At 40.7% G+C, this 12,420-nt stretch overlaps 1 protein-coding gene across 2 annotated transcripts in view; it reads right to left on the bottom strand.

The window, feature by feature from the left end:
• The window catches only part of PTPN1 (protein tyrosine phosphatase non-receptor type 1), a 60,618-nt gene that overhangs the window by 20,901 nt on the left and 27,297 nt on the right, over positions 1 to 12,420 (bottom strand). For both annotated transcript variants that reach the window (XM_016143748.2, XM_036229297.1), the window contains exon 2: positions 753 to 843. In XM_016143748.2, coding sequence (XP_015999234.2) covers positions 753 to 843 — 91 coding nt within the window. The remainder of the gene's footprint in view (positions 1 to 752; positions 844 to 12,420) is intronic.

A 12,420-nucleotide genomic window follows, 5' to 3' on the forward strand; every position in this document is an offset into this window, starting at 1 on the left:
GCAGCTTCAGCCCTCACCAACTGACAAGATCTAAAAACCGTGGAGGTGGGTCACAAAGGCTTCTGTGGCCTAGAGGAGATGTAAAGTTCATGTCCTTCACTCGGTTCCAGAATTTCTGCTTTACAGAAATTCTAACTCGTTTACTTATTTACTTTTAAGATACAAGCAGACTGAGAGCCAAGTATTCAGAAGGCAAAGGAGGCTGCCAGCGGCCTGCAGGCACACTGAAAGCTAATGGCAGGAAAGAGCTAGAAGTATGATAATGGTGGCAGGGGGCAGATTAGGGTGGAACTCCACAAGCAGAGCTGGCTTGTGTCTCCAGTGGAGGGACGAACAGCTCCTTCCCCTCACGCCTGCGCGGGGCATCGTGACAGTTCAGTACAATGCTCAGGGTCCAATAATACGGTTGCTGAGTCATCCAGAAAAGGTTATATTATGCCTGCTATACTCTGCTTCAGCTGGTAGGAAAATGATTCATCAGAAAAAAAGTCAAAGCTAAAAAAAGTGCTTTGAACTTAGCTGAATTTTCCAGAAACTGAAACCTTACCCCTCTCCAATGGTGGAAAAATGAACCATTACTATAAGTGTCTAATGCCTTTATTATAGGAAACAATCCAGTCATAAACCTTTGTTGCTACTGATTTATCACCAAACCCCAGAGCTCCAGGAGTCTTGACTGAGAGGCCCTGCAGCTGAGAACGAGCCAAGGCAACGGAAGCAGCGAGACCAGGAATGGCGATGTGAATACTTACAGGGACTGACATCTCTGTACCTGTTTCGGTTTTTGTTCTTGGGAAGCTTGGCCACTCTACACGGGAAGTCACTGGCTTCATGTCGGATATCCTATGAAAAAAGGATAAAGAGATCTCTTTTGAAATCTCTGGCATCAGGAATTCAACCAGACATTTAATGGAACACGGGCTATGTGCCAGGCATTGAGAAAGACCCAGTGCAGAAACAGACATCAAAGAAGCCAGGCAATGTGGGAAACTCAAGGTGATAATTCAGAGGCATGTACAAGGTCATAAGAGGAAAACAGAAGAGGAAGCTCATGCCTAGGGTGGGAGGAAGTGGTATCGAGCTGGGTGCTGGACAGATGTGAAAGGGGGCAGGGAGACGGAAGGGGGCCGTTCCACTCAGAACACCCAGAACAGCGAAGGCACAGGGGCTGGAGATCACACCTTATGTGAGGAACAGTGAGTGGGCTGGCGGGGAGGAGGGACAGACAGCGGGAGCACACGGGTGTGCAGGCCAGACCTGGGAGAGCCTTGAACGTCAGGCCTGGGAGTTCCATCTGCAACCTTTCATAAAGCTACAGTTATTAAGAGCAGATAAGATGCATTTTTATGCCAATAAAACTATCCAACCGCTTTCCTTGGAGATGATAAACAAATCACAGACTACGCCAAACTATCCGAAGGAAAAAGTGCCTGGATTAACGTAAAACCTGCATTATCCCTCCTGATAGACTGATCATACACATCTAATTTTGCCCCTCTAAAACACCGCTATAATCACATTAAAAATATTTCCTTTTATTTTATTTATTATTAAAGGGCAAACCCCACAACAATGCCAATAAACTGTACACCTAAAAATCGTTACAGTGATAAATTTTATGTTATGTATAATTAGGGGGGGAAAAAAGGTGAACCCACCAGGGGAGAACAAGAGAGAAGACAACAGCGACCAAATCTTGAAAGCCGGCAGTCTCACTGATTAGTGGCTGGCAGATGCAGGAAACTCAATTACGAGCCGGCAGTGGGCAAAGCGGAGAACCACCCTGATTTCGACCACGGAATCCTTCAGTGGCTCAGGCAACGTGGCCCCTCTGGAAGAAGGGGTGGGATTTGCTGCAAGGGGTGGGGCAGAGCAGTCTGACAGGGGCTGCCCCCTACACACACATTGCCCCCCCTTCCCACTGCCAGGTGCCTGCCACCTCTGCAGAAATGTGGAGATTCTCTGGAAAACGCAAACCAGGAGGCAGAGGCGCTCTAGATGATCTGAGCAGATGAGAGGAAAGACCAAAAGACACCATCGCCAGGGTGTGCAACTGACAACCCGCACAGAGGCCACGTGACCAGATGAGCACTAACAAGCCTCTTATACCTGCTCAGAGCTCTCGGTCTGCCTTGTAAATTCCTACTCTTCATCACATGCAGACAACCACTGGTTACCAGATGCAGGAGGAAAGCCTCTCTTATATAACAGGGATTTACAAGGAAAAAAAGAAGAAAAAGTTATTGTATCCATGAATAGGATATTACATAAAAATAAACAAAAATATCACGTGGAACTTAAAAATAAGATAGCAGAAAGAATAAGCATATTTGAACAGTCAGAAGAGAAAGGCAAAAGAAATCCTCTGAAAACAAAACAAACAAACAAACAAAACAGACAAAACAACCACATTAGAAAATTAGGCAAAACAAAACACAAGGAAAGGAAACATCATAAAATGTTCAAGGAAATCTTCCAGGCCCATCCAGTGCTCATCATAATGATAAAAACAGACCCATACGAAGGCACATTAATTTACAATTCCAGAATCCTGCAGACAGAACATTCCGTAAGTTTCCAGAAAGAAAAAATAGATGACTTTCAAAGGATGAGATGATAAGCATGACTTCCGACTTTGCCAGAAGAACGCTGAACGCTAGATTGCAAAGGAGCAGTGCCTTCAAAATTCTGAAGAAAAATGATTGCCAACCTAGAATTCTATATCCAACCCAACAGTCATCAAGTGAGAAGGGACAATAAAAACATTTCCAGATATACAAGGCCTCAAAAACTTCACCACCCATTCTCCCTTTTCTCAGCAATCCACTGGAGCATGTCTTCTACCTGAGGAGAAAGATGTGAGAAATACAAGGAAAAAAAAATATGGCAAACGAGCAAAGGCGAAGGAAATTTCCACAAACAGTGGGAGAGGAGGCATTCCCAGGGCGACAACTATGTACAGAACTAGGAGGCTCGCAGGCCAGATTACAGCAGAATGATTCAAGAGACAGATGTGTGAACACCACACTTTTGTCCAAGTACCGTGACCGAAAGGACCAGAGAAAGTGAGACCTGAAATCCAGGAACGGGGAATCCAACTGAGAAGGAAAGCAAAGGAAGTGTCAGATGACAGCTCTGCGTGCCGGGCCTACAGCCCAGCTCGCCCAGGGAGGAGTGTGGCAGTTCCCAGCAGGGATGTCTGCAAGGAAAAGGAAACTGAAACCAAGAAATCACCTGCGACTGCCCTGTCCAACGCACCAGCCACTCGCCGCATGTGGCTACGAGAGCACTTGAGATGTGACCAGGGCGAAAAGAGGTGTGTAAAGTGTAAAAATACACTTTGAATGTTGGTGACTTCGTACAATATCTCAAATATTTTATTTGTCGAAATAACACGTTAATGAACATGTTGGGTTAAGCGAACTGTATCATTAATTTCATCTGCTTAACTTTTTTCACCGTGGCTACTAGAAAAGGCAAAATCATACATGAGGGTTGCACTGTATTTCTACTGGACAGAGCTGAGTGACTGGAAAGTTGTTCTGAGAGGCTACTGGAAGGAATGGGAAGAATTAGCAATAGGTAGAAAGAAAACTACGCAAATTTAAAAAACAAGGCACGTATTAACTACAGAAAAAAATGTAGAAAGGAAACAGTACAGCACGACACTATCTGTGACTGTGCACAGGGGAATGATGTAAGTAATAAATACTGTTTTAACTAAAAAACATGTCATGTTGGGAAGACGGGGAGGGGAAGCGAAGGGGATGAAAAGCAGAGATCGCTGTTTAAGAAAAAGAAATTCAGGAAAGATCTAAATTAATGAACCAAAAGATACACATGCTCCTTAGAAATGTGGATATATTAACAATCTAGAGTCAGTCACCCTAAAGAGCTGAAAATTGCCATTATGAGGAGAAAAGACTGGGGGAATGGCCTAGGGTGTGGGCAAGCCAATAAATGGATTTTATTATAAACCTATCACGGTACTATTTAACTTAAGCTCTGTGCACTTTAGGCTTGGATTTAAAAAGAATGCCCGCATTTTACTATTCCACTACAAAAACTACAAAATGGCAGGGAGGAGTTTCTGACTCATAGATGAGCCAATCATGTAAAAGCATGATGACAGATTATAAACCCACCTGAGATTAAACAGATCAATCCAGTATTAAGACACACATCACATCACTTACGGATGACATTAAGCTTTCAGAAAAACAACATGGAGCACACAGAAAGAACTTGAAGGAATAAAAATCTAAGTCTTAAATTTGTTGTTCGACACATTATTTGGAAGCATTTAGCAATAGGTACAATTTCTACCTCGTGAGGGGAAACGGTCAGGTTATTTCAGATGGTGCGACTGGATTAGGATGGAAGAAATCATATGAATAAATCACTGAATACTGTGAGTCAATAAGGGCCAGATATCAATAGTAGTGTGCAATTGATTTTATTCAGCTGAAAGACTATTAATATATACTTTTTTGGGTGCAAAAAGAAGAGGAAAAAAAAACTTGGATGTGTCATTTAATAAAGGGAAAATAAGAGGTATTCACACGATAATTTTTTAAAAATTGATTTTAAAGTTAACATATTCTCATAGAGTAAAATGCACGGATCTGAAGTGTGTAGTCGATAAATTTTTCTGACCGACTTTAAAGTATAGTTTACAAATAATGAAATATACCCATTCAAGTGTTTCTCTACTTTAGAATGGTATACGAGGAACACACGCACGCTCTGAATACACGTTTTATATTTCACTTAGTAAAATAAAATGCCATGATTATAGTCTTAAAACTAAAGTGTGATAAAATACCGTTAAAATGAAAGGTAATTACCAACAGTGGTTTAGAAGAAAATCAATAACTACTGTACCATAAAACTTTATGCAGAATTATAGCAAAATGAGATTTCTGTATCCTAAAACTGTATCAAAGGTAGGCTGACTTTCCAACAGCTACAGAAAAACTAGATTACTCACTATGAAAGGAGTGTAAAATGACTTCCATCATACACATAAAATATCCCTAGAAGATCTTTTATTATGTGATCTATGATTAAGTAATCCACTAAGCATGTAAAATTTATGCAAAGAGAAAATAAAATAAAGGCCTCAGGCTCATGAGAGAAGATGAATGCTCAGTAAATTTAGGAGCCAAGTCAAAAAGGAAATATTAAACTTACCATGAAACAGGTTCCCACAAATAGCCCCTAAACAAACCACTGAAGATTTCAAAAATCATTCAGAGTGCACCCCAGCATTTCGGGGATGGGATGGCACTAATTCAACAAGGTAACAAATGATTTCCCAGTGAACACGAGGGGAAAACATTTACAAAGCTTTGGTAACAGAATGAATTAATGCCCAGAGTGAATTAATTTCTCTATCTATTCAGGAACGCTCAGTATCCAGTATTCAAATATCTCCCAAGTCCAATTAGGCAAAAAGTCAAACTTGGGTGAAAAGCTGACAATTTTTGATTTGAGATTTCTATTTTTCTTGAAAATGCAGAGGCATAAAAAACCAGTCCAGCCTTGTAGAAATATTTTCATGTTTATAGTAAGCACCTCATTAAGTCAAACACAGCAATTTTGGTTTTAACATTCTTTTCAGTCTCACAACTGGGTGAATGTCTTATTGGTTCTATGATATTGTTCATTTGAAAACTCTTTGACAAGAGACAGGTAGAGACAGCTACCTTATCCTAAGCTCTCACCTCTCTACCAGCTCCTAGCTTAATTAAGCCCATGCTAGGAGGCACTAGACATAATTTTGTTGACTGAATTACTGAATGGTTCTAAAGGAACTCAAAGCTCAGAGTCCTCAATTCTATATCGACATGCTCCATTTTATGGAACAGAAATCTTCCTAAAAGGGAGTATGAGCAGAAATCTTCCTAAAAGGGAGTATGTTATTATTATTTTGCTTTTTAACTGGGCCACACAGCCTCCTGACAAGACAGCACCAAAATAGTTACTACAACATGGATTCAAAGAATAAAGTGTTGTTTTTTAATAGGTCTGACACTGATATGCTTTACAAGTCTCAGGAAGAAAAAACCCCAGGGATACCTTTTACTACAAAGTCCCTTAACTCCTTCAACATCTGCTTTGCCGCCTCCCACCCCGTTCTACGAATGGTCGCCTAACTTGATTGTTCACGCTGTTCCCTAGTACTTTCTGAAGGCTGCTGGCTGGCAGAAACAGACAGAGCGGGCTAGACCGAAGGGAAATGCATAAGCACAGTAAAGGCGATAATTTAAAATGCAGTAAGTGAACATACAGGGCGCTCCTTTCCTGGAACTCCCGCGGCAGTCGCCGCTAAGCAGGGACATGTATATAGAAACGGGTATGTGTGTGGCTGGTCTTTGGCTTTTGAAAGCAGATCTTCAAAATGATGTGTGTTGAACCAATTTTGTTCATCATAAATCTCATTATAAATGAGAACATATGCAATTTCTGTGTAACAAAGTATACTGTGAGAAACACACAAATCATCAAAGTCAGAGGTTAAAATGTCTTTCGAGTTGAAAGCAATGCTGTATCCTTTACACATGGAAGTTAATGGAACAATATAATTTACTACAAAAACCCTGGGAAAAAACTTTACAACATGTATACATTTATATAATCAATATGTAAGAAGCCATATACTCAATATTGTTAAATTTTAAGATAAACTACAACTCAGATAATAAGGAAAATGGCTTAAAATTTAGCTAACCAATACCAAGCTTGCTTTGGTTTAAATTTTAAAATGATTATGTACTGAATAAAAAAAAGATGCTGAAAGGTAAACCAAGCACCTAAGAATCTTACGCGTAGCTGAGAGAGAGAGAGAGAGAGAGAAAGAGAGAGGAGGGCGGAAAGGAACAAAACTAGTCAGCAATTAAAAGGCGGCAGGACATACAATGACCATCCCTGCCGGAGGAGCCTGAGGAAGCGCTGGGTCATCATGTACACCGTCTGGGCAAGGTTAAAAGATAATGGAGTTACAAACAGAACAATTACGGACGTTTGGAAAATGACATGGAAAAAAACACACAATTGATTTGCTTTACAAATTTCCCACAAATGAGAGGATGAGGGCAGGAATGGGAGGTATGAAATATCCTTCATGAGGCTGGCAAGGGGAACACCTGGTGGAGATGGTGGGACCGGTTTCACACTTTTCTGTACACCCTCTGCTCGGAACGCAAAGCGATGGCCAATTAAACACAGAGACAAGCACAAAGGCACAGCCAGGCGCGAAACAGAACGAGAACAAATGAAAACATACGGCCTCCCACTCAAAATGATCTGCGAGCACGGGACCAAAAAAATAGATGATGACTCGTTCTGAAAAAGATATTCGATAACTCGACTAGAAAAAACAAATCCACTTTGCATACAATTTATCGTATAGCTTGTGGCATTTTAAAGATATTTAAGTATATTTAAAATCAGGGATAACTAAAGGAAATATATATTTAAAAAAAGATGCTATCAATCAAAACAGGGAGAAATAAAACTAGAACAAGTAGATAGGAAGGAACAAAGGCGATATATAGGAAGCATGAAGGAAGAGAGGCTAGAGAGGCGCCAGCACACACTCAGACATATTCGGGTAACAGGAAAGCTGCTGATTTAAGGATAAAGAATCTTCCAGATAAATTGCAATATCTTTTGACAGCTTAAGAGAGCTTTCATGTTTACTTAATTTCAACGACTCTACAGTCACTCAGCCAAATCATTAACGAAGAGGTATAAAAATGGCTTTTTCAAGTGTCACTGACTTTAAACCTTATTTTTATAGTCCTTAATAGTATCTGGGTTTTGTTTTGTTTTGTTTTGTTTTAAATCACTTACGTTTTCTGTTAAATGTCATGAATTTCACCTTGGGCAGAAATCAATAGGAAGAAAATGAATCAGACTTACAGTAATTGATGTCAATAAAACATATTGGAACCAGTATCTTTTTAAATGCTGAGAACCACAAAACTATTCCTGTAAGAAAACTGTCTAAAAAATTGAATCTACTTTCACTTCTGCTTTGTTTACCTTCTGCTTTCCCTGAGGGCAGTTTAAGGATTCCAGGCCCTGGGGCTCTGGCACTTTGCCCGAGGACAGTGGTCGCTGACCAAGGACACAGTAACTGGCAGACATCCGGAAGTGGAAGGTTCACACCTTCCTTTACAGGGAGTCAGACTGCCACCCACCCGCTTCCTCCCTACGTGGTTCATTTCCCTGAGCTCAGTGGTCACAGGGCTTAGGAACCCCCGTGATATTCCTACTCCGAAACGACCGAGAACCATAGTTAAAAAACTGGCTTGATACTTCTGTGAGTGTGAATGGGAGGAAAACAGAATGTCAAAATGAAGCCACTTTTGGTTAAGAAGTTCTTTAATATGCCGAGAGCAGAACAAGATTCTGTTACTATGACCAAAGAAAAGGCTTTTGCATTATCGTCATCAACCAAATGAGTTCTCTAAATACTTGTTAGACATGATGTGCTCCTCCACACACCACCTGGGGGACTAGGAACGAAGGAGGTCATGACTGATGCCCGAGAGCATCATGAAGTAACAGTTCAATGAGGCCACAAAAACGCAGTGACCACGTGGGCAAGAGAAGAGGGTGACCAAGGTCTTCCGCGTGGCTTTCCAAAGAATTCTTGTGTAGGTGAATAAGGGAAGCAAGGTTTAGATTCAATTTTGAGTCTTTCGATTCATCCAAATATATACTGCGCACTGCCTATGTGGCAGGCCCTGAGGACAGGAAGATGAACGAGGACAAGGGCCTGCCATCGCGGACCTTGCGTGCCTTCCGGTGGGGAAGACGGCCAGATAAACGGATGCTAGGTTCTGAGCCAGGCGCTGTCACATGTAACTCTAACATGACAAACACATACATCAGTGTTCATTGAGGTTACAGAGGATGAACAGCAAAACAGCCCCTGAACAAGTGGACACTGTACCTACACCCCTGCACCCCGGCCCCCTCCCCCCAGGCATCGATCACTCTTGGAAAGGCAGAATGAGTAGTCAAAACCCCAAACTCGGTCTGTGCCTGCATCTTTCCTTCTGCTCCTTCCTGTGGATTAAATTAAGGGCTCTGGCACTGAAATGTGCCTACGAACAGCGCTACCAGGCTGTACACGCAAGCCTACGCGCATCATTCGTTATGGGCAGATTAATCTGTATACATAGATTTCTCACCTTTTTTATACCCTAATCCATGAATGAGATGCAACTCGACTGACATAGAGCTAATTTAGAATGCTGCTGAACAAACAGCAAAGGTCTTAACAAACTTCAGGGCTTCGGGAAAAAAAAATCTCTTTGGGTCAATTCAGAGAAGACTTATTAACAGAAACCTAAAATCATCAGTTTAGTGAATGCTTACTACCTACCATGCCAAGACATGCTAGTCTTATCATGCGATTACGAGAGACATAAACCCATGTGAGGTCACAGCCTGTGGTTTTCTGTTTTCTCCACTTAGTATATCTCCACTAAGAAGTCATGTAATTCTTAGTGTTACTTGAAATTCCTACTCGAGAAAGCCTATCTGAACGCAGCGAGGGAGAACATCATCAGAATGACTTCACTGCTGCTCGTTTCGTAAAGCAATTTATTCATAACATCAGCACTGAACAACAGTTAACTCGTGGCCTGTGTCACACCTGCTCAGGCCTAGACAAGGGGCAACACCAGTGTTTTAGAGGAAGGTTCACTTCTGGGGTTGTAAATTCTACGGGTCTGACAACTGTATAAAGACATGTATCCGCCATGACAGTACTACACAGAAGATTTTCACTGTCCTAAACCCTCCCGTGCTCCACCTAGTCATCCCTTGCTCTCCCTCCAAACGCCTGGCAACCACTGATACTGTTAGTTAGTCTCCATGGTTTTCCCTTTCCAGAAATCTCACATAGTTGGAATCGTATCATATGTAGTCTTTGCTTTTTTTCTATTAAGTTGTCTGTCTTTTCCTTAATGATATGCAGTGTTCCTTATTTACTCCGGGCACTAGGCTTTCGGTGGTCACGACACTGCAAATATCTTTCCCTGCATCATCTGGCTTTTGCTGTATATCAAACCACCCCCAAACACAGTGGCATATAACAATGACTGCCTTGCTCATGATTCTAGGGGTTGGTCTAGACTTAGCTGGGATGGCTTGTCTCTGTTCCATGTGATACTGGCTGGGTTTGAATATGCATTTGTGGTCAAATGGTAGAGTCTACAGAATTCTCAAAGGCAGCAAGAGGGAAAGGCCCAATGTGCAAATTCTTTTTTATGCCTTTGCTTATGTCAAGATCACCAATATATTACTGGCCAACGCAAGTCAGGTAGCCAAGTTGAAATTCAGAAGCAATTCTCTACCTCCTGACGCATGTAGACAGGGAGGGAAGAAATGCGGGGTTACTTCTGCAAACAACCTAGTATTAATGATGTCTTTTAATGAAGAGAAGTTCTTAATTTCAATGTCGTTCAATTTATCAATCTTTTCCTTTACTGTTAGTTTTTTTCTGGGTGTCTTGCTTAAGAAACCTTTGCCCATCCCAAGTTCAAAAATACATTCGTTCTCTACGTTATCACTGAAAGTTCAACTAAAGAAGAAAAATACTTCTGCATTTTAATTTGTGTCTTGATTATGCCTCAAAAGGCTGGAATAAAACAGAGGTGACAGCAGGACACGTCCATCCCTCCGACAGCTGTTGATGTGCACAGCAAGCATGACTTTACTAAGGACACCTCACTGGGCAGCAGGCACTGTCTGCCGCACAAGGCACACGAGTGGGATCTGTCTCTTCCTGTCCTGTGTCTACCAGTCTTTGAGGATATTAATGTTTTTCTCACTCATATAGGCTCTTTACGTATTTTAAAGCCATCAATTCCTTGCCTGTGCTGGAAACCACTTTCCAATTTATCTGTTTGTACATTCGAAAAATTTTATGTATGGAAAATTAAAGTGTGGGAGGATGATCATAAAACTGTCAATATAGTAACAACAGATCTGCTACTGCTAGATGGCAGGATTATGAGTGATTTTTATTTTCTATTGTTTTCCAATTTTTTTCTAGAGTGAATACACATTACCTGTATAATAAAAAGTTTAAAAGTAGTTTTAAATATTTATGTTTGCAAACCTATTGATCTTTTCGTCTGCAATTTCCTTTATTGCTTCTAACAGCAGAGAGTCTTTTTCCACAGTATTCTTCCTCATTAAAAAAACAAACAAACAAACATTTAATCTTAATCCATCTGGATTTTTTCCTACATTTTCCAACTATGCCCATTACATTGCCTTTAAGTCTCATATACTATGCTAATAGGTGTTTCTTCTAGTTCGGTCATCTTAACAGTTTCCCTATGCTCAGTGTAACTTTGTGTTTGCATGTAGCTCAAACTGTACATTACAGAGAGCTCCTCCTCCCTTGCCTTAAATCCAAATAGTAAGAAAATGCACTGCACCTGATAATTTGAATTTCACAGTGAATAAATCACTATTTTTCAGAGATAGCTGAACCATTACAATCAGGTAGAGCTGTTTCTTTATGAAGATAATGCGGGCAGAACTGTTTAGCAAATTAAAGACCAAGAGGATAAGAGATTAAAATACAGGGAATTTTAAAAACCTACAATGGTATTCCTGTAGTTAAATGAATATTGTTACTTTGTTCTTCTATAAGGAAAGGGTGGACAGGGTAGCTCTGGTACAAATTTTTCTCTCCCTTATTAATCTGGTATTTATTTTTATGTGTATAAACTTGTAGTGAAATACGAGAAAAAAATTCAAACATTAAATTCTTTCTGTTCATCATGTCCATAAATGGGTCTCTAAAAAAAAAGCCGTTTTTTTCTAACTTCAGCTAAAGCAAATTTTATTTTATTTAGTAAATTTAATTAAAAAGCAACTTGAAGAGTAGCTACTTCAAATGCTGTCCAGCATCAAGTAGCGGTATCTCAACAATTTAAATTAGTACATCTTCCCACCTCCTCAGCATGTTCAGTGAGATGGGATCTTTTTTTTTTTTCACAAAGGTGTTACCCCTTCCTCCGGTCCAGCCTTGAGCAACAGCTGCATGATCTTTTGGTTATCTGCCTTCTTTGAGCTGAATGCATAAATATACAATTTCCATACAGTGAAAGGAGGCAGTAAACCTTTGATAATAACATGATCAATTTTCAGAAGCTTTTGAAGGCTGACAGATGCCAACTCCTTCCTCAAGAGGGTTTGCTCAGTATCTCAAGGCCACAACTACAACTATATAGGAAGCAAAATCCATATGCGTATTGCTAGCTACAGGCCTGGGGGCCACTATTATTATACAATAACTGAGGCTACTGCAGAGGTGACATCCTTTAAAGATACTACAGCTAGCTAGACGCTCTTCTGCCCAAGGCTCGCAGAATGATGACATCT

The sequence above is a fragment of the Rousettus aegyptiacus genome, unplaced genomic scaffold (genome assembly GCF_014176215.1).
Source record: "Rousettus aegyptiacus isolate mRouAeg1 unplaced genomic scaffold, mRouAeg1.p scaffold_m13_p_12, whole genome shotgun sequence".
In the NCBI taxonomy this organism is placed as follows: Eukaryota; Metazoa; Chordata; class Mammalia; order Chiroptera; family Pteropodidae; genus Rousettus; species Rousettus aegyptiacus.